Raw genomic sequence first — 26,983 nt, 5'->3', positions numbered from 1 at the left:
CAGGGATTCCGCTACCTTCTTCGTCAAGGCTGGAGAGGGCTTGACCGGCTCGAGCGACCTCTGCGTCGAGAGCCGGATCCCCGGCAGGCACTTTTTTCGGGGCCGACGCCCCATGCCTACGCGCGTCGTCGCCTTGACGCTTCTTTGGAGCCGTCTTCGGGTCCACGACCCTTTGACGCCAACGCAGCCGCGTCGGACGACTTCGCCTTCGGCGCCAACCCCGAGGGTTTCGGGTCGGCCATCTTGAATTTTTTGGAAGTTGACGCCTCCAGAACCTTCTGCACCAGCTTAACTTTCACTTTCGGTTTCGCATCCGAGGGTGCGTGACCAGACGGCTTCACTTTCGTTTTCTTCAACGGGAGTGGCTTTTCATAAATGTCCGTGACCGGGCCCGGAGGCGGGGACGTAGGACTCATAAGTAGATCTTGGGTAAGGCCCGAAGGCCATCCCTCGACCTGGGCCGTATGAAGGGGATTGACCCCTGAGTCTGGTTGGGGCTGCTCCTCCTCCGAGCTATCCCCCACAGTGGCAAAAGCCCGATCGTCGTCCCCTACCTCGTCGGTGACTTCGTCAAAGTTCTCCTCACCCGCGTCGTAGGTCTCCCCCTCGGACGCGGGACTAGAGTCCGAACCTTGCACGTCAACAGATTCCTGGAATATGTCGTCTGGTGGGTGCGCCGCAGTAGCCGATAACCTAGCCTGGAGCCTATTGGCCCGACGAATCTTCAGAGTCTTCTTGCACCGGAATTTCGAACACGCCATGCAGCTGTCTTCGTCATGGTCCGGTGACAAGCATGTATTGCACACAGGGTGCACGTCGAGGTGTGAATATTTGGAGTTACACACCGGGCACTTCTTAAACGGTGTTCGCTCCATAGCAGAAGTGTAGTGTAGGCCCGTCCACGCCGAAAGCATGCGGAAGGGCAGCAAGAGTTCGGAGCTGAGAGTCAGACAAGAAACCCGTACGCAACTATACCGACGCTCAGCCTAAAGACCTTTTGGTATAGAGTAGAAAGTCGAACAACTATCGGTTCCGACAGAGGGAACCGAAACACATCCGAACCCAATGGCAGAAAAAAACAATCTGGGGATGGAGGAGATGCCCATGCGCACTGTAGTCCAGGGAAGGAGCCACCTATCTCGTGATACTTCGAAGACTCTTCCAGGACAACAATGTGCAATCATCCGGACCCAACACTAGGCGGCGATCTATGCACAGATATGAATTCAGCAGCCCACATGCCTCGAACTGAGCCCTTATACCCTCTGGAGGTTCCTTACCGGCCAAAGAGTAGCAGATCTTTATACAGAGGACAATCCATCTTGATAAAGTTATTTTATGGACCACTCTTCCTTTCTTGCAGCCAGCAAAGCCAATGAAGAGCTGGTCATCCAACCGACAGTCTTTAGATCTGTCCAAGTAAAAGGACACCGCCCTCTTGGGGTCCAGATGGTGCAACCTCTCCTCCTCCTTTGAAGGGTGTTTGGGAGGATAAAAAAAGGTAGGGAGGGTAACAGATTGACCAAGGTGGAAAGGAGTTACCACCTTAGGCAGAAAAGCAGCCCTGGTCCTAAGAACCATTCGATCAGCATGAATGGACAAGAAAGGGGGCTTGGAACTAAGAGTTTGAAGCTCCCTTACCCTCCTTGCCGAGGTTATTGCAACGAGGAAAACTGTCTTAAGGGTCAAAAGCCTCATAGGACATTTGTGAAGAGGCTCAAAGGGAGCACCCATCAGAAAGGCCAAAACAAGATTTAAGTCCCACTGAGGCACAACAAAAGGAGTAGGAGGGAACTTCTTCGTAAGGCCCTTCAAAAACCTTAAAACCACAGGAGATTTAAAAAAAGAAGGCTGGTCAGGCAAGCAGAGAAAAGCTGACAGCGCTTAAAGATAACCCTTCACTGTGGCAACAGCAAGCCCCTGTTGCGCCAGAGAAAGGGCAAACTGAAGAACATCAGACAAATAGGCTCTCAAAGGGTCTATAGACATCTCTCCACACCAAGTGACAAATTTAGACCACCTATAAGAATAAATGGACTTCGTGGAGTCACGCCTGGCTGACAAGATGACATCCACCACGTCAGGCGGGAGATAAAAAGAACTCCAGTTGCCCCGTTCAATCTCCAGGCATGAAGGTGTAAGGTCTGGAGGTGGGGTGTAGAACCTGCCCTCCATCTGGGAGAGGAGATCTGCCCTGTGAGGGAGACGGAGCGGCGGGTGAGAGGAGAGGTGGAGAAGGTCTGAGTACCACACCCTTCTTGGCCAATCCGGGGCGATCAATACGATTTGGACCCGGTCTTGGGGAATTTCTCAGAACCTGAGGAATCAAGGGTATGGGAGGAAACGCGTAAAGGAGCTTCGAGTCCCAACTCAACTGAAACGCGTCCCCCAAAGCTCCTCGCATCGGATACTGGAGACTGCAGAATGACAGGCAGTGAGCATTCGAGAGTTCGAGAGTGGCGAACAGGTCCACCCGAGGAGTCCCCCACATCGGAAAGATACCCTCCACTCATGGTCGGCAGAGAACTGCCGACTGATACTGTCTGCACGAACGTTCTAAACTCCGGCCAGATGATTTGCCACCAGACAAATCTGATGGTCCTGAACTCAGGACCAAAGACGCAGAGCCCCTCTGCAGACACACTGCAGCCCCACTCCTCCCTGCTTGTTGATGTACCACATCGCGGTCGTGTTGTCCGTCAGGACCTGTACTAACCGCCCGCGAAGGGAAGGGAGGAAGGCCTTGAGCGCCAGACGTATCGCCCGTAATTCCAGCAGGTTGATGTGAAGCAACCTTTCCTCTGGAGACCAAAGACCCTTGACCTCCAGGTCCCCCAGATGAGCACCCCACCCTAGAGTGGATGCATCAGTTATCACTGTGGCCACCGATGGAGGTAGATGAAAAGGCTTTCCTTGTGACAGATTGCCTTCCACGCTCCACCAAGATAGATCCGCTGCAGTTTCTCCGGAGATCCTCACTGACTCCCTGAGATCCCCGTTGTGCTGATACCACTGCCTGCGGAGTCACCACTGGAGTGCCCTCATGTGCCAGCGTGCATGGTTGACCAACAGAATGCAAGAAGCCATCAGACCGAGCAGACGTAAGCCCTTCAGGACTGGAACAACCGCTCCATTGAAGAATAAAGGAATCATTTCCTGTATGTCGAGAATCCTTTGAGGAGGAGGGAATGCACGACATACAGTAGTGTCCAGTACCGCACCTATGAACAGGTTGCGCTGGGAGGGCACCAGGTGAGACTTGGGTACATTTATCAAAAAACCCAACCTGTGACACCGGAGTGGTCTCTTGCAGATGATTGAGCACTATCTCCGGAGATTCCGTTTTGATCAGCCAATCGTCCAGATACGGGAATACAGGTATCCCCCACCTTCTGAGATGTGCTGCCACCACAGCCATCACCTTGGTGAAGACTCGAGGCGCAGTAGTAAGACCAAACGGAAGGACCACAAACTGGTAGTGTTGCGACCCAACCGTGAAACGGAGATACTTCAGAATTGGGATATGAAAAAACGCATCCTGCAAGTCGAGCGACACCATTCAGTCTTCTTCCAGCAGCGCTTGAAGAACCCGAGCAAGGGTGAGCATCTTAAACTTCTCCTGTTTCAGGTAAAGGTTCAAGATCCTGAGATCCAGAATTGGCCGAAGCCTGCCATCCTTTTTGGGGATCAGGAAATACCGGGAGTAGCATCCCTGACCCCTCTCCTGCTCAACCACCTCTATCGCACCTTTTCGAAACAGTGCCAGGACTTCTTCCTGCAGGAGAAGCAGGTGGTCCTCCGAACAATAACCCTGGCAAGGAGGATAATTTGGGGGAACTCCCGAAAGGGAAGAGCATACCCATTCTCTACAAGATTGAGAACCCAAAGATCTGATGTTATCAATTCCCAATCTTGAAGAAAATGGGTAAGCCTGCCCCCCACTGGGCCCACATGATCCGGAATGGCGGATCTAGGGCTGCTTGGCTGCGGAGGCTGGGGAAGAGGAGGAAGAGGAAGCGTTACAGCCCGAGCCCGGGCCCTCTGCTTGCCTCTATAAGATCTATACAACGTGTTTTGCTGCTGCTGCGGCTGCTGCTGGGTTGACTTATAGGTTCGAAAAGAAGATCGGCTAAATCCTCTTGAACGTCTACCAAAAGTGCCCCTGGTCTGAAGGCCCAACGACTTTGCTGTCTCCCTGCTGTCTTTAAAGCGTTCCAAAGCACTGTCCGCTTTTTTTCCAAACAATCCAGACCCGTCAAATGGAAGATCCATTAATGCCGCCTGGACATCTGTGGAAAACTCACTTGACTTCAGCCATGCAGCTCTTTTTGTCGCTACGGAAGAACCCATGACCCTAGCCACAGAGTCTGCAGTGTCCAATCCACTTTGAATAACCTGCCTTGCTGCAGCTTGCGTATCAGAGATTACCTCTTGGAAGTCTTTTCTATTCTCTTCAGGCACCTTGGGCACCAACTGTTTCACAGTGTCCATAAGAGCGTGGATATGACGCCCCATCAAGCAGGTAGCATTCGTGGATTTCAAAGCCATACTGGCAGAGGAGAAAACCTTAGCAGCCTGATCCTGCTTTCTCGACTCCTTTTCCACTGGGACCTGCGGAAATGCACCCATAGATCTTTTGGAACAGGCAGCCTGCACCACCAAACTCTGGTAGAGGATGAGAGGTTAAAAACTGCGGGTCTTCAGGAGCTGCCCTATACCTCCTAGCTACAGCCCTAGATACAGCAGGAGCTGATACAGGTTTTCTCCAAATCTCCAAAATTGGATCCTTTAAGGCATCATTAAAAGGCAGCAACGGTTCAGTCACTGATGAAGGAGGATGAAGGACCTCCGTGAGCAGATTAGATTTAAATTCTGCAGTTGGTAGAGCAATGTTCAACAAACCTGCAGCCTTCTTTATCACTACATGATAAGGCGTCACATCCCTTGAGGGCTCATCAGAAACCGAAACAAGGTCCCATTCAGGTGACAGTTCTAGGCCACTAGCCACAGTCAGGTCCTCAAAAGGGTCCTCAGATATCTTTCCTCCTCCATCAACCTCTGGGCCTCACGCCTTTTGCTTCACATTCGAAACAGACGGATCCGCAACAGACTCAGACGGAGCCGGCGTCGAACCAGACGTCGGACGAGGAAGAGATCCAAGACGTCGTTCAGGGTTCGGCTTCAAAGTTGATGGGACTGGCGTCGACTGAATCGGAGACATCGACCTCGAAGGCTTCGGAGTCCAAGGCCTCGCCAGATTCGGATAATGCCAATGCGGCGTTTGAGCCGGCATAAAGGGCGCAGGTGCATGGGATTGAGGAACACCCAGACCATATGCCATCGGACCCATGGGACCAGCAGGAGCCCCAGAGGGATACATAGCCCTTGAATAAATTCCGAACATCGCATTCAGGAAATGCGAAGGATCCTGACCTGGACCTGGGAAGGCTGGATACGAACCCCCAGGTGGATCTCGAGGGCACAGAGTCAAAGCGACGTCGACCTCTTTAGGCTGGTGCACCGGAGTCGACAGACCTTCGGGCAACGGAGCCTCTCCCTCTCCAACCACCACCTCCTCACCATCCTCCCGACCTGAAGGATGGGATGGGTCCGGAGATGGAACAGCTTTCTGCTTCGGTGAACTCGGTGAATTTGCATGAGACGCCTCAACCTCGGCATCCTGTTCCTCCGAAGCCGAAGATACCACCACCTTCTCGACCAGCTTCACCTGCAACTTCGGCTTGGAACCCAGCTCCTTCCTCAATCGATGTTGGGATTCATGGGTTCTCTTTTTATGCTTCTTTTTCGAAGACCTTGAAGCATGGGCTGAGGACGAATCCGATCGCGACCTCGAGCGAGACCTTGACTTCGAGCGTCGAGTCCGCGATCTTGATTTCTTCTTTTCCTTTCCTTCTTTAAACTTGGCAACCAGAAGTTTTGCTTCTCTTTCCCAGAGGGCCTTTGGTGTCATCTTCCTGCAGGATTGGCAGTCCGACGTCGTGGTCGGAGCTCAGACACCACAAACAGCATTCATGTGGGTCTGTGATGGACATTCTTATTACATTCTCCGCAGGCCTTAAACCCGGTCTTCTTCGAGGACATGTCGAAAGAAAGTGAAGACAAAGACTAGAAACAAATAGCAAGTAACAAAGTTACAGCCAAGGCTACAGACGATCCCAGAAAACAGTTAGCGTCGACGACGCGGAAAAAAGGGAACTGATGTCATCACGCCGGCGTGGGCCCATTATAGGCGTCGGTGACGTCAGCGGAGTCGCGAGCGATGCCGTGCCTTTATGACCTCCGGGTCCACGTCGGCGCGAAGCTACAAAAAGAATTTCCGAATGTTGCTGACGCAGGGGGATATTCACAAGGTGAGGAATCCACACGGCAGATGTATCTATCAGAAAAGTGCCTCTCTACTTTGCACTTCTATTGTGATCGCATTTATATACTGATTTGCATATTTTAATGCTAGTTTGTACTTTATCATATTTTGAACTGTTTATTGTGCTGCTATCTTGCTGTATACTGCATGGTTGCTTGTGCCCGCTTCCCGCCTAGCAGCACAGCGTTTTTGAGCAGTCCTTACCGGGCGCGATCAGGTTTAGTTTGTCCCATGATACGAGCGCGTACTGCGCTCTAGGCTGTGTTCCGCTCTTGCCCGCTTCTGCTGCCGTCAGCGCTTTGCTTATTCCGATCGCAGTAGATTTGGCCCATAAGGTGGCTCTTGCTCTGGACATAGACTCTGCTATGACTACCTTCTTAAAAAAGTATAAAAAGGACCCTAAGGGGATCGATCACGCCCTCCGGGCGTGCCAAGATAAGGTTCTTGCCCTTTCAGGCCCTTTAGCCAAAATCCGCGAGTTGGCCTTCCAGGCACAGGAGACAGTGGCTGCAATACACCCAGAGGTCCTGGCTGGATGGGCGAAAAGGGCGATCTGCATGTTAGGAAATGCTAACTGCGCTTTGGCCCCCTGAACGGCGCAAATCTGTTTTGCTCAGGATTGACCCGCAATTGGTGAAGTTGGCTTCGTCTGAACCAGGCCCTTTGGCTGAGGGTGAGCTTTTTGGCGACAAATTTGTGAAAGACATTGCCAAATTTGTGAGCACCTTCGCCTCCTTTGATAAATCTCAGGCTTCCCTCAAGAGAGTGCTCTATCAGGTCTCTGGTAGGGCCGGCCGTGGCAGAGGACGCTCGACCGGCCGCTACACGAACCCAAGTCCTCAAAGAGGATTCGCCCCCAGATGCAGAGGTTACACCCAGGAGTCCGAGCAGGCTGGCTTCTACCCCTCCAGATAGCGTGGGTACAAGGGTCGCTTCAACCGAGGGTCAACCGTGGATACAAGAATTTCAACTCCCAGTCGTCTGGTAAGTCCTGTTTGTCCGTCAATTCCCCTAGGGGGGAAGGTTGTTGCATTTTGTGGTCAATTGGACGAGTTTCACCTCGGATGTGTGGGTCCTTCAGACTGTTCAGGGCCACCAGATAGAACTGTTGGATTCTCCCTGTCAAGTGTTACCCCTCGTCCTCCCCTTTTTCCCCTTTCAGGAACAGATTTTTATAGACTCAAAACTAGAAGAGCTTTTGGCCAAACGGGCTATTGCCGTAGGACCCTTCTTTCCTGGAGGATTTTGCAGCAACATCATTTTGGTTCAAAAGAAGGGCGGAAGTCAACGCCTAGTCTTGAACTTAAAGGGATTTCAATCCTTATGTAGTCTACAGACACTTCAAGATGGAGGGCTGGAAGAGATGGATGGGTTGGTCCCTTCAACGGCAGGTGGATCCCGTGGGATCAGATGTGACTGAGATTTTAAACTTCCTTTCTGAGTGTGCAAAATCGGGCCTTGCTTACAGATCAGTTAACTTCAGGTCCGATATTTCAGCAGGTCACGATCATGTGGATGGTAAACCTGTGGGCCTGCATCCTCTGGTTTGTATATTGCTTAAGAGGGTTCGGGTGGCTAATCTGCCACGCCCCAGGTACTCAACTTTATGGGATTTCTCCAAGGTCCTTTCCCTTCTGGAATCTTGGACAAATAATGCAGATCTTTCCTTGAAACAACTTGTGGCAAGGGGGACCAGGATAAGCCCTTGCATCATGACAATCTCCAACATCCGTTGAACAACTCGTTCTCCCCTTTCTCTACACAGCAATTTGAGAACTGGAAAGTAAAAGACAATACTCCAACCAAACCTGAGGCCGATCCACAGGAGGAACATTGTTTCTTTAATTGGGCGGAACTCGAACAGGAACATGCCCACGGAACAGAGGTAAAGCCCAGAGACGAACACACAGGTGTGTTCATCACCCGGAGGCGGATTAGTCGAGTGGAGAGGCGAGGAGAGCGAAGGAGCAGAGTGGAGTTCGGAGGGTGAAAAGGAGAAGACCGGAGGAGAGTGGAGAGGGACGTCAGGAGGAGACTGGAGAACGGAGGCAGAGAGGGAGAAGATAGGAGGAGCTCAGAGTTCGGAGGCGGAGAAGGAGAGGACCGGAGGAGAGGGGGGAGAGACGTCGGGAGGAGAGCGAAGAGCAGGAGCAGACGACGACAGCGACGAGCCGGGAGGCCAACGACAAGGCGCTTCGCCCAGCCACACTTCAAGGGAAGTGTGGCTCTCGCAGGTACGGTCACGGTTTGCGGGCTGGGCGGGTCTTAAGAGGTCTAATCCTCCCTGAAATCTTCACACGGACACCCTCTGCACTACCCCTCCCCTCACAGAATCGGCACCTTAGATTCTTGTGGGTTGCTGTGCACACGTGTGATCCTCATCCCCTTCCCTCTGCACTGTGAATAGTTCACTGGACTAAAACCTGTCCCTTATCTCTTTTCCTTTCATACCCGGAAACTGAGCAGAGGGCAGTCAATCAATCAATCATAGCATTTATATAGCGCACTACTCACCCGGAGGGTCTCAAGGCGCTTGGAGAGGGGGGGTCCGCTACTGCTCGAACAGCCAGGTCTTGAGCTGCTTCCTGAAGGCGAGGTGGTCTTGGGTCAGGCGGAGGTGGGTCGGGAGGGAGTTCCAAGTCTTGGCGGCCAGGTGGGAGAAGGATCTTCCTCCTGTTGTGGCTCTTCGGCTGCGGGGGACGGCGGCGAGGGCGTGGCTGGTCGATTGAAGGTGGCGTGTGGGAGCGTAGAAGTTGAGGCGGCTGTTGAGGTAACTCTGGCCTTGGTTGTGCAGGGCTTTGTGTGCGTGGGTGAGGAGGCGAAAGGTGATTCTCTTGTTGACCGGGAGCCAGTGCAGGTCTCTCAGGTGTCTGGAGATGTGGCTTCGTCTGGGGATGTCGAGGATGAGTCTTGCTGAGGCGTTCTGGATTCGCTGGAGTCTCTTCTGGAGCTTGGCGGTGGTTCCGGCGTAGAGGGCGTTGCCGTAGTCCAGACGGCTGGTGACGAGGGCCTGGGTGACCGTCTTCCTGGTCTCGGTGGGGATCCACCGGAAGATCTTACGTAGCATGCGCAGGATGTTGAAACAAGACGAGGAGACGGCGTTGACTTGTCTGGTCATGGAGAGGGAGGAGTCCAGGATGAAGCCCAGGTTGCGTGCGTGGTCTGTTGGTTTGGGTGCGGAGCCCAGGGCGGGTGGCCACCAGGAGTCGTACCAGGCGGAGGGCGAGGAGCCCAGGATGAGAACTTCCGTCTTGTCTGAGTTCAGTTTCAGGCGGCTGGTCATCATCCATTCGGCTACGTGTTTCATCCCTTCGTGTAGGTCGGCTCTGGCGGTGGCGGGTCGTTGGTCAGGGAGAGGATCAGTTGTGTGTCGTCGGCGTAGGAGAGGATGTTGAGGTTGTGTTGGCGTGCGATGGCCGCATGTAGACATTGAAGAGGGTGGGGTTGAGCGAGGAGCCTTGAGGAACGCCGCAGATGACTTCGGTGGCCTCTGACCTGAACGGGGGTAGGCGGACTGTTCTTCCAGCGAGGAAGAAGATGATCCATTCCAGTGCCTTCTCCTGGATTCCGACGTTCCTGAGGCGTTGCACTAGGGTGCGGTGGCAGACAGTGTTGATTGCCGCGGAGAGGTCTAGGAGGATGAGGGCCGCTGTTTCTCCGTTGTCACGGCCAAGTACAGCACTACAAGTCCCAGAAGTCCCCGGGAACAGCGAGGAATCAGAACAGAGAGGCGCAAAGACAGACATACTATACCAGAGACTGAGATTCCCCTCCCATACTATCGGAGGGTGATACACCGTAGACGTTTGTTAAGCAATAAAACGTACGTTACCCTCAGCACCTGTCTCCGCGAATCTGTTCCCATCGCCACACAGCTCTCGGCCAAACTCCCCATGTTGTTATGCCTCATCTCCTGCCGGAGAGTGTCTGATGTACAAGCCTTGGATCCTGCTGGTAGAATGGTTTCTCCACAGGATGTCTCCTTCGTGATCACGAGACGGACAAAGACTAGGTCACGTTCAGTGGAGTATCCTTCTTTCCCTCATAATAAGATGGGTCTTACAATGTCTGAAATGTTATGAGGAGCGTACTATTGCACATAGGTATGACCCGCTGGGTCAATTGTTAATTTCAGTTCAAAAGCCTTTAAACCAATCTCTGCTGCCACCCTAGCTGGGTGGGTTAGATGGGTGATGTCAGAAGCAGGTATTGATATCTCTGTATATTGTGCCCATTCTGAGAGAGGAGCTTTGGGCTTCAAAGTATACACGTTGGGATCTCGCTTGGAAGACCTCCTTGAAGCAGCTGACTGGTCTACAGACTATGTTTAAAGTTTAGAATTATAAGCCTATTTCTCATGTTTCTGATGCTGTGATTGAGGAGCTTTGAACCAGCATAATCAGAAGCCTCCGGTCCCGATATAGAATACAAATATTTCCAGCTATCGCGACAAATATTTTAGATTCTATTTAGGACACAGAGGCGAGGAGTATCCCACCCGTTGATACAGTTTATTTCCACTGTTACTTTGTTTGATGTTATGTTTATAACAACGTTATGTGCCCACCCTATGAGAAGTGAAGTTGTGGGTTCCCTTCCTCAACCTGGTTTCTGTTTTAGGAAATGATTCCAACAAGAACTGACTAGATACTCCGGATGGAGGTGCTTCATCTGCGTGACAGAAGCGGGTGACTTACGAGTGCTGTAGATTATAATCTCCGTTGAGAATACATAAAGGAACTGTTTATCTCTCCGTTGAGAGTTTAAGACTTTGTTGTGGTTCGTACTTAAGGACTGAGTTAGCGCAAAGAAACACAAATCCAGTATGGTGACTATTTTGTATACTTTGTGATGCAGTCATTGGCTGTGATAAAGGAGGCGTGGTTCAAAGCCTCATTGGTATTGAAGTTTTTTACTTATGTAGTTTCTTTCATTGGCTGCTGTGAGTTCAGTAAAGAAATTGAGACAGCATAATCCTCGCGTCCGTGTCCTTAATAGAATCTAAAATTCTTGTCGCAATAGCTGGAAAATGTTGTAGTGTGTGGGTGAGGGAGTATGTGTCAGTGGTATAAGGGTGAGTACCTGGGTATTTGAAAGGCAGTTTAGGCAAGTGGGGGGAGGGGGGGGGGGAGTGGCTGTAGGGGTGAGTGAGTATGTGTTAGTATCTGTATGAGTAATTGAGTGGGTATGAGTATCTGCATGGGTAAGTAGCTGTGATTAACTGTATAGGGAGTGACTGGGTGTTGGAGTAGCTCTATGGGTGACTGAGTGTGTGAATGGAATTATGGGTGGATAGGTTAGTGGCTGTATTAGTGAGTGGGATTATGAGTGGCTGCATGGGTGAGTGGATGTGTGTAGATTTATGAATTAATGAGTTTTGGGATTGATAAGTTCCTTTTGTTTCGGGTCTGGGTTTGAAGGTAGGATGTTGAAACGATGCTCCTTTGATAGGAGTAGGAGCTTTTTTTGTTTCGGTGCCAATATTTTTTGGAGGCAATGCTTTCGGCGCCGAAGTGCTCGGATCCAAAGATTATTTTGGTTTCTGTACCGAAGGAATGGTTACCGAAACATGCTTCGGTCTCGGTGCAGATTGTTTCAGCTCGGTGCACTAATGCGGCCGTATCTGCCACAAGGCTTTAATATTTGTTTTGGTGCCAGGCGGGAGCGTTCGAAACATAGTCTCGGTGCAGACCTTGGCCCAAAGGCAGAGGCGGGATCAGAGCCTTTTTCTTGGTCAGAGGTAGAGTTGGGGATGATCGGTACTCCAAGTACGCTGACCCTGCAGGATGTCTGTCCATGTCTGATTTGGCTTCTGACACGGAAATGTGTTCTTCTTTGGCTCACTGAGCATCCAAGACATCGCGTTCGGAAGTTTCTCTTAAGCGATCAGGAGTGGAGCCGCAGTGTTTTTGCATTTCGTGCTGTCGAGCCTAGCGGTCACGGAGCATCTTCTTGGATCGGAAGGATCTGCATGAGTAGCAGTCTTGTGCCTTTCCCCGGAGTACGATGAACAAGTTGCACACTTCGTGGGTACTTGGCGTGGCACTGAGGACAGAATTTAAAGGGAGTTCATTCCATCTACTACGAGCTGGCCCGCGCGGCTAGGCCAAAAGGCCTTCCATGAAGTTTCCGATAAAAAGATTTTTCTGAACGATACACGGAGAATGGAAGATGTGATCGAATAACAATACCGTTGAAGTGAAGTGGATTGGGCACCGAGGGGAACCAGAGAAACTGGGTCAAACCGGAGCACAGCAATGCACGTCCGAAATTGATGGCAGAATAAAAAGAATTAACAATGGAGTTGAAATTGCTGAAAGGAGAAGTCACCTACCGCGTAACTGGAAGGACTTGTTTGAAGTAAACCAAAGTGCAAACATCCGAACCTAACACTAGATGGTAGGAGTAAGCCAAGCATGTGATCTACAGCTCACGTCTCAAACATATTTTAAGATATATACACACAACCAGTAGATGGAGTGGAAGATCACTCAAACCTGGATTGTACCGACAGGTAACTCCCCGAATTGTCGGGTAAGCCAACACACACCTAGAACCTTGGCATGTCATACTCAAGGCGGTTTCCAATACCTTGAAGAAGGAACCCACGGCCTGAATAGTGCCCTGGAATAGGTGCATGTATACATTAGAACACACAAAGTTCTCTGGACCAACACAAAATGGCACCTATGTACAGGCACAGCATGTGAATCCATAAGACATGCAACCAAATCACATGAAAGAGTTTGGATTTTTCTGGATCAATTTATCAAGGAGGTGATTCTGACCACTCCAGTTCAGCACCATAACAAAACCAAATAAAAGTAGTGGGACGGCAAGGAAGTTACATTTGATTGGTGGAATTAGACCACCTAAGGTGAACAAAAACGCTATACATAGTGGATAAGGTAGCTCCACTTGGCAGCAACATTGTAACTTTAACAATCAACTTGCTCTATTTTGTTCTATGTAAATGTTTAGAAAAAGCTACTCCTAATGTCCACATGCTAAAGTCTAACTGAAATTTTAACAGCAAAGAAACAAAACAATTCAGTGTAATAAGCTATAGAATATTGTGTCCTAGAGAGGTTTTAAATATTAAGCTAGTTTAAGCCAGTGCGGTGTGCATTTACTTGTTCCAATGTGCCTATTTGCCTGTTCTGAAGAGTTCAGTTACCCAATTTGGAGAAAGCTATTAGATTGGTTTGCATAAAACAAAGCCCTCTCTCTAAATGATGTGCAACTGTAATTAGAATGTTTATTGAAAATTATTAGATTAACATCCCTTATTATGAAACAGCAAATATTACCTTCTGCACTGAAATTATTCATTAGGAGATACGCTTCAATCCTAATGTTATGCAGAGTGACATTAGCATCCCCCATGTTAAGCTGGTCATCACTGACACACCTATATGTTGTGTTGATCAGCGCAGCAATACCAGTTTTCCGAGAGGACGCTTCGATAGATCCTATAAAGAAAATAATTGACAAGTTTAGTAAATGTCATTTAAAATTAATTAAGTTCACAACTCAATTGGGCAGTATTTGGAAACGTACCTTTGTCAGATGCATTTGGGAAAACTGCCTTGTCCGACTGGTTGAAAACAACATTCAACTCGACAACATAATAATCAGTCGCAGTTCTATTGAAGTGCAGGCTTACAACGTGTTGCTCTCCAAATGTAATAGCCAAAACGGGAGATGACTCACTTCCATTACCACAAGTACTATTATGGTGCACAACAGCATTATCTGGAAGACTGAAGCTACTGATTCTCTGAATAGAAGGGGAAAAAGGAAAAAATTAACTTCCAAAAGCAATTATACTTCCATTAATTCTTATGGCACAATGTTGAGCGAGAACACTAATGGGTTCTAATCCGAATTAACTAAGTGGTTTTAGCAGTTCAGGTTTCTATACAAACAAGGTAGTTTAAACTAACTTTACATTCAAACTAGCCATTCACCTCAAGCATAAGTGTCAATTAGAAATCCAATTCCTGGCAAAACTTGATCAAAAGTCTTAAAGTTCAATGTGAATGCAGATTAGAGAACAATTGGGTAAACAACCCCCCTGTTAATGTTTTGAAGTTCCCACCCTCTTTAAACTGCCTTCCAAGGCCAAAAAGCGAGTATCATCATCTGTTAGAAACACATTCTATTAACATTTAGGGAACTAACTGAATCTCTAGAAAGGCAGGAAGAAAAATGAAGGGTTAGTGGTGACTGGGGAACAAATAACCTGCCTTTATAAGGAATATGCTACTTACCAGTATGCATCTGTTCTTGGCATAGAGGGCTGCAGAGTGGTACATTATGAATAGATCGCCATCTGGTGTTGGGCTCGGATGATTGCACTTTGTTTTTCTCTTGGAGAGTCTTTTGTATCTTGGTGACTCATCCTCTGGTTGGTAGTGCGCATGGGCATCGGCTCCATCCTTAGATTGTTTTGCCATAGTAGGGTTAGATGGAGTAGTATGATAGAATACAGATAGGAATGCCCATGTAAGTGTATCTAAATAAGATAATGTTGGAACAGACACAGGTTTCCGGGGAGGCTGGGAGGGCATGTACCACTCTGCAGCCCTCTATGCCAAGAACAGATGCATACTGGTAAGTAGCATATTCCGTTCGAGGCATATGGGCTGCAGATGGTACATTATGAATAGACTATACAGCAGTTCTCTGCCTAGCGGTGGTTGCCCGTGTCTGTTGCAACTGTCTGAAATAAAGTCTTTAATACAGCTTGTCCCACTCTAGCTTGTTGTGTTGTGTGCACATCTACACAATAGTGCTTTGTGAAGGTGTGCGGTGTAACCCAGGTAGCTGCTTTGCATATGTCATCTAGTGGAATGTTTCCCAAAAATGCCATAGATGCTCCTAGTTTACGTGTAGAGTGAGCTCTAGGAGGAACAGTTAATGTTCTCTTTGCTTTTAAGTAGCATATTTGAATACATTTTACAATCCATCTGGCAATGCCCGCTTTAGAGATGGGATTGCCCTTATGTGTAGGAGAAAACGCAACAAATAGCTGTTTTGTCTTACTGAAAGTTTGTGTTCTTTCTATATAGTACAATATTGCCCTTCTGACATCCAATGTATGTAGGGCCCTTTCCACTACGGTTTGTGGTTTTGGAAAGAAAACCGGTAATTCCACTGACTGATTGATGTGGAATGCAGAAATTACCTTTGGTAGGAATTTTGGGTTTGTTCTAAGAACCACTTTATTTTGGTGTAACTGCATGAATGGTTCTTGAATCGTAAAAGCCTGCAACTCACTTACTCTTCTAAGTGACGTGATAGCTATGAGGAAGGCCACCTTCCTTGTGAGGAATTGCATTTCACACCTATGCATAGGTTCAAAGGGTGGCCCCATTAGTCTGGTAAGTACTATGTTGAGATTCCAGACTGGGGAAGGTGGTCGTCTTGGTGGAATGACTCTTTTGAGTCCCTCCATGAAAGCTTTAATTGCTGGTACTTTAAACAGGGAAAGATGTTGCCTGTTTTGTAGGTACGCCGCTATAGCTGCGAGATGAACTCTGATAGAGGTGTATGCTAAGTTACATTGCTGCAAGTGTAGTAAATAGCAAATGATTTGTTTAGTGGATGCGTCCAGAGGGTTGATGTGCTTACTGTTACAGTGTATAGCAAACCTCTTCCACTTTGCTGCATAGCATGCTCTGGTGGTAGGACGTCTTGCTTGTTTAATGATTTCCATATATTCTGGTGGTAAATCTAAATATCCAAACTCTATGACCTCAGGAGCCAGATCGCTAGGTTCAATTGTTTGGGATCTGGGTGCATTATTACTGCATGGTTCTGTGTAAGATGCATGGGTAATAATATTAGCTTTTGATGTGGCACCTGTGAGAGTTGTAGTAGCTTGGTGAACCACGGCTGTCTTGCCCACGTGGGTGCCACTAGTATCATTGTCATTGAGTGCTGCTGCAGTTTCCGAACCACTAACGGAATTAGTGGGAGAGGGGAGGAAAGCATAAGCAAATCTGTTGGACCAATTTATCCATAGTGCATTGCCCTGGGACCGTTGGTGTGGGTACCTGGATGCGAAGTTTTGGCATTTTGCGTTCTGATGATTGGCAAACAGATCTATCTCTGGTTGCCTCCATCTCTGGAAGAATGGCTGCAGTATTTGGTCGTGCAGCTCCCATTCGTGTACTTGTTCTGACTGTCTGCTTAGGATGTCTGCTATCTGATTTTGAACTCCTGGTAGGTGTTCTGCTAACAGATAGATCATTTGAGGAATGGCCCATCTCCAAATGTCCTGTGCTAGTTTGGATAGTTGGAGAGAGTGTGTCCCCCCCTGTTTTTGAATATAATACATCGCAGTCATGTTGTCTGTTCTGATCAGGACTGCCTTGTTTGTTATTTGCATTTGGAAAGCTTTTAGAGCTAGAAATACCGCTAATAGTTCCAGGTAGTTGATGTGCAGTTTCTTTTGCTGCACACTCCACTTCCCCTGCACTGTGTATTTGTCCATATGCACTCCCCATCCGGAGAGCGATGCGTCCGCTGTTATTATCACTTGTGGAATCGGTTCTAGGAACGACCGTCCTTTGGAAATGTTTGTTGTGTTCCACCACTTCAGAGAGCGATGCGTACGGTCTTCCACCAACACCAGATCTGTAATCTGACCTTGAGCCTGATTCCACTGTGTCGCTAGACACTCCTGTAGTGGACGCATTTGTAGTCTGGCATGTGGTATTAGCAGTATGCAGGAGGACATCATGCCTAACAGTTGCATAAACACTCGTGCTGGTAGTGAGTGTTGTGGTTGAAATCTTTGTATTAACCCGACCATTGTTTGTATCCTGATCGGATTGGGGTATGCTATTGCTTTTTCTGTGTCTATAGTAGCCCCCAATTATTGCTGAATCTTGTTTGGTTGCAGGTGTGATTTTTTGTAGTTCACCGTAAACCCTAGGTGGTGCAGCAATTGGATTGTCTTCTGTGTGTTGTGAAGACATTCTTCTTGTGACTTGGCCTTTATTAACCAATCGTCCAAGTAGGGGAAGACATGCATTTGTTGTCTTCTTAGGTGTGCTGCCACCACAGCTAGGCATTTTGTGAACACTCTTGGTGCCGTTGTGACCCCGAACGGAAGGACTTTGAATTGATAATGTTGTCCTTCCACTACAAATCTTAGGTATTTTCTGTGGGCTTTGTGAATTGGGATATGAAAGTAAGCGTCTTTTAGATCCAGTGTAGAAAGAAAGTCCCCTTTCTTCAGTAAAGGGAGTACCTGTTGGAGCGTGACCATGTGGAAATGTTCCGAATTTATGTATGCATTGAGAGGTCTGAGGTCCAAGATTGGTCTTAGGGACCCGTCTTTTTTGGGGATTAGGAAGTATAGAGAGTATACTCCTGTCCCTTGTTGATGTTTTGGAACCTTCTCTATTGCATGCTTTTGTAGCAGTGCTAGTACTTCTTCCTTTAACAATGTCAGATGATCTTGACTCATTGGACGCTGTTTGGGGGGGATGTTTGGTGGGGTAGCTGCGAGTTCTAGGCAATAACCATGTTGGATAATCTGTCTCACCCACTTGTCTGATGTGATGTCTTCCCAGACAGGTAGGAACTGTGATAGACGTCCCCCGACCGGTGTTTTGTGGTCTGGGGGAAGTTCTATGAAGTCACTGTTTTGGGGTTGAGGCGTTGCGGTTGTTATTATTTCCGCGGCCTCTACCCTTGTTACCCCTGTAACTACCTCTTGAATTACCTTTGGGTGATGTAGGTGTGAAAGAGGTGGATTGCTGATTTGTTCCTGTATTTTCTGAGCCTCCTCTATAGGTGGATCTACGAAAGGAACCTCTTTGTGTTGGCTGTTGCAATGCTCCCATTGACTTAGCCGTTTCTGTATCTTTTTTCATTTCTTCTAAGGTCTCATCTGTGCTTGAACCAAAAAGTGTCTTTTGATCAAAGGGTTGGTTCAATAAGGACGTTTGTACTTCCTGTTTGAATCCTGAGATTCTAAGCCATGCATGTCTCCTTAACATGACACTGGTGTTGATGGATCTTGCTGCAGTGTCTGCTGCGTCTAGGGCGCACTTAATGGAAGTATTAGTTATTATTTTTCCTTCCTGTATTAACTGATCTGCCTTTTTCTGATGTTCTTTGGGGAGATGTGTGATGAGTTTTTCTAATTCATCATAATGTGCCCTGTCCTAACGTGCAAGTAGTGCCTGTGTATTGGCTATACGCCAGCTATTTGCCGCTTGTGATGCTACTCTCTTGCCTGATGCATCTATTAATTTTGACTCTTTATCAGGTGGAGGAGCCTCTCCTGTAGATAATGAGTTCGCTCTTTTACGAGCGTTTGAAACTACAAGCGAGTCCAGAGGTACCTGCCCTTTGATAAACATTGGATCCTTTGGAGCCGCCTTATATTTTTTATCAATTCTTGGGTTTAACACCCTAGCCCTCACTGGGTCTTTGAATATTTCTTCTGTGTGACTGAGAAGACCCTTCAGCATAGGAAGAGTACCTGATGTTCTTTGTGCATTATGTAGCGTCTCTAATAGGAAGTCCTCTATTTGAGGTTCTGTATGTATATCTACTTTATGATATTTTGCTGCCCTATTAATGAGCTGTACAAACCCTGTGTTATCATCAGGTGGTGAAGGCTTTGAGGGATACAACTCTGGGTCGTTGTCCTCATCTGACCCTACGTTATAATTTTCCCATGGGTCATCCTCATCTGGGATGGTTTCATCATCCCCTTGAGGTTCTCCCTCCCCTGGATCACTGTCTACATCAGACTGAGGTGTAGATGGTCTTGGTGTGGAAGGTGCAGGAATATTTGGCATAGTGTGAGGAATAGGAGAAGAGGGTGTGACTTTAGGTCGAGGAGAAGCAGGAGGAGTAGTATTTGTCCCCAGTGTTCTCTTTTTTGAAGGAAGAGATTTGTCTTCTATCTGTTCATTCTTTCTCTTCTTCGTCACTACTTTGCCAGTTTGCAGATCGATAAACAAAATCTTTTGTTTGGGATCTGTCTGCTGCTCCTGAATCGGTACCGAAGGCCTTGGTTCCGAAAGGTGCTTATGTTTTCGATCGTCAATGTTCGGTGTTTTCGGCACCGAGTGTTTACTCGATTCAGACTTCCTCGGTGTCGAGTGAGTCTTCGACGTTGAATCAGGTTTCTGTTTCGACATGGAATGTTTCGATGCCGAGCTTTCCCTTGCATGAAGCTTCGGTGTCTAAGTCGATGTCGACCGTTTCTCGGATCCGACATGGTGGGAGGCCGAGTGTTTCGGTTTCAGTTTCGGTTTCGTTGCCGGGCCCGAAGGCGGGGCGTCGGAAACTTTTTTCTGCGGTTTGACCGGGCTCGAAGGCGGGGTCGTTACCACACGGGGCCGGTTTTTTGGTAAGGGGACGTCGTCACTCACGGTTTGTTGCACGTAGAGTTCTTCGACATCCGACTCATCCCCTTCCGACCCCGACTGATCCTCATGATCCTCTTCTTCCTCAAGTTGCTAGTCTCCGAGCAGCTCCGGGATCGCCTCCGACTGCATTCTGGAAACCTCGTGTCTTCGAGCTCGACGATTTCTAATCTTCGACTTGGAGGAGAATGCTGCGCAGGCTTCGCAGTTCCTGGATTCGTGTTCAGGCGATAGGCAGAGGTTGCACACCTCGTGTAGGTCCTTGTGTGGGAACTTAGCACCACACGTTGGACATTTCTTGAATGGAGTCCTTTCCATGGACTCTGGGCTTGACTGCGTCGAGAAAGGCCTCCTGTTAGTCGACGTAGATCAAAGTTTTTTCTTCGATGTTAAAGTCGAAACGCGCCGGAATGGAAATGAAACGCGTTCGATAACAATACCGTTGAATTGTAAAGGGAATACGCGCCGATAAGTCACTTCTTTTCGAAGTCGATCTGGAGCGTCTCAATCCTCATCCGAACCCGATGGCGGAAAAAAACAATCTAAGGATGGAGCCGATGCCCATGCGCACTACCAGATATGAACTGAAAAGGGGTTTTTAGAAGACTCAGAACCCAAGGGCGAACTGCCTAAGTTAATACGTTACAGTGTGTAAAATAGAATGTTGTTGTGTAGTGCGTGTAGAGCAGACGGCAAACACCCTTAACCGTCCAGAAAAGTCAGACTAAGCAAATATACAAGGCTAAGCTCTCGCAACTACATGTGTAATAACAATTAGGGTACAATGACCAATAGGAATAGAAGCACAGAAGCAGATTCTTTATGTGTATCTCCTTGTCACAGCAAGATGTGGGTTTTATTTTCTCCAGACTTGAGAAATGTCACAATCGCCGACACGTGTTTCGTCGTGTGCGGTTGAGTCAACACGACTCTTCAGGGCTTAATGTTCAACTCCAAGTGTATGGGTTGAAGTAAGTCTGGACCTTGTTGTTACGTTCACTATATTATTAATCAGAATCGGAATTGTCAGTGATATGGAAGCGTCTAACCAGTAAGGTCACGTAGGGTGAATATTTTATATTGTTTTGATCCCGCCTTACTGGTTGGTGATGAGTCTCGAGTATTGGCACTCTGAGTACGTCTGCGTCTCAGGCGGAAGCCGGGAGGGGATCCTTCGGTTGTACTCGTTGGTAGGAAACGGGTGGGTCTCCTCTTCGGCGGTGTACCGTAGTAAGAAATCCCTCCTCTGGTAGTTCCCGGCGGTTGTCTCTCGTGTACGAACACGTGACCCCATGCGCACTACCAACCAGAGGAGGAGTCACCAAGATACAAAAGACTCTCCAAGAGAAAAACAAAGTGCAATCATCCGAGCCCAACACCAGATGGCGATCTATTCATAATGTACCATCTGCAGCCCATATGCCTCGAACTGTAATTTGCATTACACACTTGCAAAAAGAGACACATTTTCCTAGTCAAGGACATGGGATAATATTAGGGGATCTATTAAGGCTGGACACACAACATTTAATGCATTACAGTTCAGGAAAGAAAAAAAAGTGCATCATGTCCCAGTAAATCGAAAAATCTCAACACTGGGTCACCCTTAAATTAATTGGTTAAGAGCTGAATAACGGACTTGTCTGGAGGCTCATGTGTAAGACCCCTGCTCCTTTGTTGAGGTAGGTTTTCCCAAACTGAGGGTTTTATCAGAGGGTACATGCTCAACCTCCGCATCTCTAGAAATATGTCATGGCCCAGTCCAAGCTAGAATGGTTATGGTCGGATTGGGCTTGAACTTCCTCAGAACTTGATACCGGGCAGAAAATGGTAAGACAGTGTTAAGGGAGCCCCCTGTTCCATAACTAGAAGGAACAAGTCTTAGACACCACTTCAGTATAAACTCTAGGGCACAAGATTTGAAACCCTGCGCGCTCAACTGTGGCGAGTAGGCCTAGCCTGTGTTTTCCAGACTGACAGGTGGCCTGTACCACTTACAACCAACTTCTGGTCCGCCAGGCAATGAGGTCTCAATTCTTTTGCGGTAGTATTGAACCCAAATAGGTGGTTGGCAAACAAAGCTCTTTTTCCGGCCAAGCAATCTCCACAAACACAGCCTCCAGGCACATAGTGTTTGTGTTATCCCAGAGGCCTTCACTGCTCCCACGTGACCAGTGCAGTGCCTGCATGTGCTACAAGGTGGGTATAGGAGACCGACAGACCAAGAATCAGAGACAGCCCCATAGAGCCCCAGAAAGGATTCCGATACATTGGAATCATATCCTGGAGGTCTCAAGCTTGCTTCTGCAGAGTAAAGGCCTTGAGCACTACCGTGTCCAGGATTGTCTCAATAAATGGGACCCTTTGCATGGGGCTCAGGAGTGAAATTGACTCATTGATAGTGAAATCCATTAACATCAAGAGTGCAACTGCAGTCTGGAAGTGGTCTTGACTGACCTCAGCACGCTCACCTTTTGCAGCCAGTTGCTGAGGTACAAGAAAAACTCTTCGGGAAGAACACCTCTGCATGGGACCACAGCTGGTGGGCTGCAGAACTCTACTACGCATGCATGCAACCTCTGCATCATCCTCTAAAGCCAACGGCCCATGAAATGACAAGTTAACGTAGTCTCCGCCTCCTGCTTCCACACACTTTGCACACTCCGCAGAATCTTCAGATAGATCCTAACCAACACCAGAAAGACTGTTACTGTGGTCATTGTCGCCAGGTACCTAGACCACGGCAATGCCCTCTACTCCAGCATTTCCACCCAGCTCCTCAGAAGACTCCAGACCATACAGAAGCTGCAGCCAGACTCATCCTGGACCACCCCAAACAAACCCACATCACCCCTTACCCAAGAGACTTCCACAGGCTCCTCATCCAGGAAAGAGTCCCGGTCAAGTTCCTCTCGCACGCCTACAAAGCCCTCCACGACCTAGTACCTGCCTACCTCAACCACTGACTCAATTTCCACCATCCCGCTAGACTCCTGCGCTCCTCTTCACTCGCCCTCACCCCCTGCATCCATCACAGCTTCTCCTACATTGCTTCCAAAACTTGGAACGACCTTCACACCAACCGGCTCTTTACAGCCACCTTGCTGGCAGACTTCAGAGAGACTCAAGACCCTGCTCTTCAACAGACAAAGGGCCCAGATACCCCTAGGGCTGACAGTGTTGCACTTTACAAATGCTGTTTGAATGCATGTAACCCCCGACTTCCAAAGATGGACAGGGACACCCACCATAACCGTTTTGAACACCAGAGTGGCCGAGCTAATACCCAAGAGGTACTTCATAAATTGAAGGAGGTCTGGGCCCACCTTCTATTATACAAACCTGTGGGATCATAGGTATATGGAAATATGCATCATGCAAGTCCTAGGACACCCTCCAAGGTCCAGAGTCCAACTCTGAACCAGCAAGAGCATCTTGAATTCGTTTTTTTTTCCAGAGAGGCATGGACCCTCTGCTGATAATTACACACACACACACACACACACACACACACACACACACACACACACACACATATATATCATTTCAGCCCAAAAGAACATGCTAGAAAAAGTGTCTACATATGTGGACTACTTCCTACAACCTCATGTTATTTCCTTACCATCTTACGTGAAGGAGACCATGGATTTCCTCAAGAAGATAAACGCTGTAACATGGCAACCTGGGTATTTGTTGGTGGTCATGGATATAGAGTCACTATCGGTATTAAACACTGATGGACTGGCTGCTTTAAAATACTTTAGATACTAGAGATATTGGCATTAGGCAACATAACTGCATGTCAAGTGAGATGATTGAAGTATGCTTATGTTACAATTATGTTATGTTTAACCAAGATATCTATCAACAACTTAGAGGTGTAGCCATGGGGTCATGCTTCTCCCCCAGCTACTCATGTCTGTATGTTAGCTGGTGGGAGGAGTGTGTCCTCAGGAGTCAGCATAATAACTGGCACACACATATTAAGCATTATTGGAGGTATATTGATGACATCCATCTCATTTGGGATGGAACCAGGGAATCTGCTATTGAGTTGGTTTCAGTTATTAACTCTAATGACTTAAACCTAAAATTCACTGCCACGATTGAGGATTGTAAGGCAGAATTCCTTGATGTTCTCATATCAGTGAAGGTAGGATCTATACTAAACTTCACCAAAAACAAACTGTGGGAAATTCTCTCTTGCATGCTGAAAGTTTGCATCCCCGTCATCTGATTAGGAGTATTCCTTACGGCGAGTTCATACGAATTTGTCGCATTTGCAGTCTAGATAATGATTTCTATGAGTGGCAACAGGAAGCATTAGGTCGTTTTTTAGACCATGGCTATAAGAAGCCTCAGCTAGTCCAAGCTCTTGATAGGGCAAATTGTCCCCCTAGAGAGGAGTTACTGATACCTAAGCGAGACCGTGTCTCAGATGCGGTTCTTGACCAGAATGGAGAACACAATATTAGACTAATTACAGCCTTTAGTCTACAGGTAATTTATTCACAATGGCTAATAGTACTCGGACATTACGCTGGGACCAATAATGCCTACTTTGTCAGCTATTACATTTAGGAGAGCACCCTCTATGAGGGATGCCCTTGTGAAATCAAGTCCTGAAACCACTCCTAAAGGCACATGGCTAACCAAAATGGGTTTCTTTACAATGTTGTACAATTGTGGCCATTTGCACATATTAGATTTTTGCAGTAGGATTTTACCAATGCACTAGCACCTTATTGATCTTTATAGGATGTTGTTTCCTACTGCAAGCTTATAACATTGAGCCTTAGGGAAGGAAGAGAGGAAGGAAAAGGAAGAGAGGACGGAAGGAAAAGGAAGAGGAAGGAAGGAAAAGGAAGAGGAAGGAAGGAAAAGGGAGAGGAAGGAAGGAAAAGGGAGAGGAAGGAAGGAAAAGGGAGAGGAAGGAAGGAAAAGGGAGAGGAAGGAAGGAAAAGGGAGAGGAAGGAAGGAAAAGGGAGAGGAAGGAAGGAAAAGGGAGAGGAAGGAAGGAAAAGGGAGAGGAAGGAAGGAAAAGGGAGAGGAAGGAAGGAAAAGGGAGAGGAAGGAAGGAAGGAAAAGGGAGAGGAAGGAAAAGGCGGAGAGGAAGGCAGAGAGGAAGGCAGACCACACACACTGAGTGACGGAAATAGCTATGGAACCAGCTTGCATTTCAGGGACTGCCTTGTCAACTTTTATGCCCATGTTTAGATTTTGACTTACAGAAAGACTTCAAATGGCATAGACTTTCTGCCTAACCTGCTGCCCTAAGAACCAGTCCAAGACCTGGCATGCGACTTAGAGCAGGCTATGATCTCTTGTTCTTTGCAACCTGCCTGCTTAAATGCCCGCAGGTGCATGAGGGCACACTTGTTACACAATTTAAAGTTGTGCGCCGAGCCCAAGCACCAGAGGAAGAAGTTGTGCAGACCAGTGATCGTCATCTGTTTGTCATCTTTTTATGGATTTAATTCTGTCATTTTCAGTGGGGCCACCGCTCATTGAACACAATGAAAGATTGTAGAAATAGTAACAAGTCCGACATAGGGAAGGACGCTTTGGATAATAAATATAATAATAATAATGTAATGTTTAAAGCCAATGGTTACTGCACCAGAAATGTCCCAGCACAAGGAAGCAGAGTACAATCATATGGGGGGGGAGCTTTTTATGAGGTACAGCTTTGTCACTACTGGGTGGTGCAGAGTCATTGCAGAGACACAAGGCACAATGTGCTGGCATGCAAGAGCACGGGACGGATGAAGAACTCTCAGGATCCAGAGGGCCTGCACTCAGATAAACAAGTAAATAATTATTAAAGGATGTTAGAGTCCATAGTCCAACCCAGCAAGGATGAAAGTAAATCTTCCCAAATAAAGAGCATTAGTCTATGTTTTTGCTGTAGAAAACGATTCCTTTATTCTTTTAAGCCATAGAGAATCTTTTAAAATCACAGCACGCAATTCACAAGACAACCAACACATTTCGTTGCTCTTGGGACTTCTTCAGGACTTGATAAGTAAAACACATATACCAAATGTTCTTCCTAGTGAATCCTTGTGTAAGCAACCTAAATAGTAAGTCAAGTGTATGGTTTGCATATGGTTTCGTCTAAACTGAAATGGCATGCAAAAAACTATGGATTTAACCTAGATCTGTGACTGGGGATGAATGTTTGCCTTCACATTACGTCCATCAACTGTTCTTTTTGTGTTTCTCAATTGGGGCATGGGTACAGAACTTAACAGTACGATTGCTGGGCTTTACAAATGGTTGTTAACTATCACTCTATAGATCAGTCTATGAGAATTGCTCCACCATTCCACATTATTTCTAGAGGAGGACTATTAATCATTATTGTGGGTTGAACTAACAATTCTCATAGGCCAGGGGGCACCACTGCAAGAGAAAAATTAACAAGATCAGCTGGCACCAAGTCAAGCTTGTAGCGTCCTCCCTAGCCCGGGTACTTGCCAGTGGCTACGCCACACACATATCTTAGAAGAACACATCTGCATTCTTCTGCATATAACCATGAACTCAAAATTCTAAATCTGCATTCACTTAACGCTCTGATGCTTATGTCACAGTTCTACGGAGTCTATCAAAAGCCATAAGGGTTCCGTCAATACCAACTCACACTAGACTACATCTTTAATCTATCTATATACCTTATATATTTTTTTACAAATATATACATAATTATAGCTCTTTGATGAGTCTTTGTGTCACTTTGGAAATAGCAGCAGTCGGGGGTTCTTTACTTGTCCTTTCAGACCCAGTCTTTGCAATGACATCAGTGTGCAATGAGCCAAACGTCAGAAGTGCGAAGAGTCTCGCACAATGGACTTCCCAGGATACCAGGCAGTCATATGTCCTTTGCTGGTCACAACATTAAATGGTTCAGCATAGAAAGGAGCATCAGCCTTTCGTATTTTATGCGGACGAACAAGCACTCCATCTCCTCTGGTGAACGGAACTTCTTTTGAATGTCAAAGCTTGTTTGCATAGGCCATCATTTTCTTCTGACAATCGAAGTCTTTCATGTGGGTCTCTTCCTCAGCGTTTGGTCCATTGAGGGTTGGTCCATTGAGGTAGCTTGGTTGTCATTACTTTCCCAAACATCAAGGTTGCAGGGCCTACACCAGTGGTTGAGTGAGGGAATCAAACAGTAAGCTCAGGCAGTCAAATT

At 47.6% G+C, this 26,983-nt stretch overlaps 1 protein-coding gene across 1 annotated transcript in view; it reads right to left on the bottom strand.

The window, feature by feature from the left end:
* LOC147697924 (lysosome-associated membrane glycoprotein 1-like) overlaps positions 1 to 26,983 on the bottom strand; it is a 119,669-nt gene that overhangs the window by 13,487 nt on the left and 79,199 nt on the right. Inside the window, exons 3-4 of the mRNA XM_086934609.1 lie at positions 13,946 to 14,165; positions 13,696 to 13,857 (exon numbers count right to left, since the gene is read on the bottom strand). Coding sequence (XP_086790735.1) covers positions 13,696 to 13,857; positions 13,946 to 14,165 — 382 coding nt within the window. The remainder of the gene's footprint in view (positions 1 to 13,695; positions 13,858 to 13,945; positions 14,166 to 26,983) is intronic.

The sequence above is a fragment of the Lissotriton vulgaris genome, chromosome 8, assembly GCF_964263255.1.
Source record: "Lissotriton vulgaris chromosome 8, aLisVul1.2, whole genome shotgun sequence".
Taxonomy (NCBI): domain Eukaryota; kingdom Metazoa; phylum Chordata; class Amphibia; order Caudata; family Salamandridae; genus Lissotriton; species Lissotriton vulgaris.
Note: the sequence above shows the minus strand (reverse complement) of the source record. Positions and strands in the feature narration are given on the sequence as shown.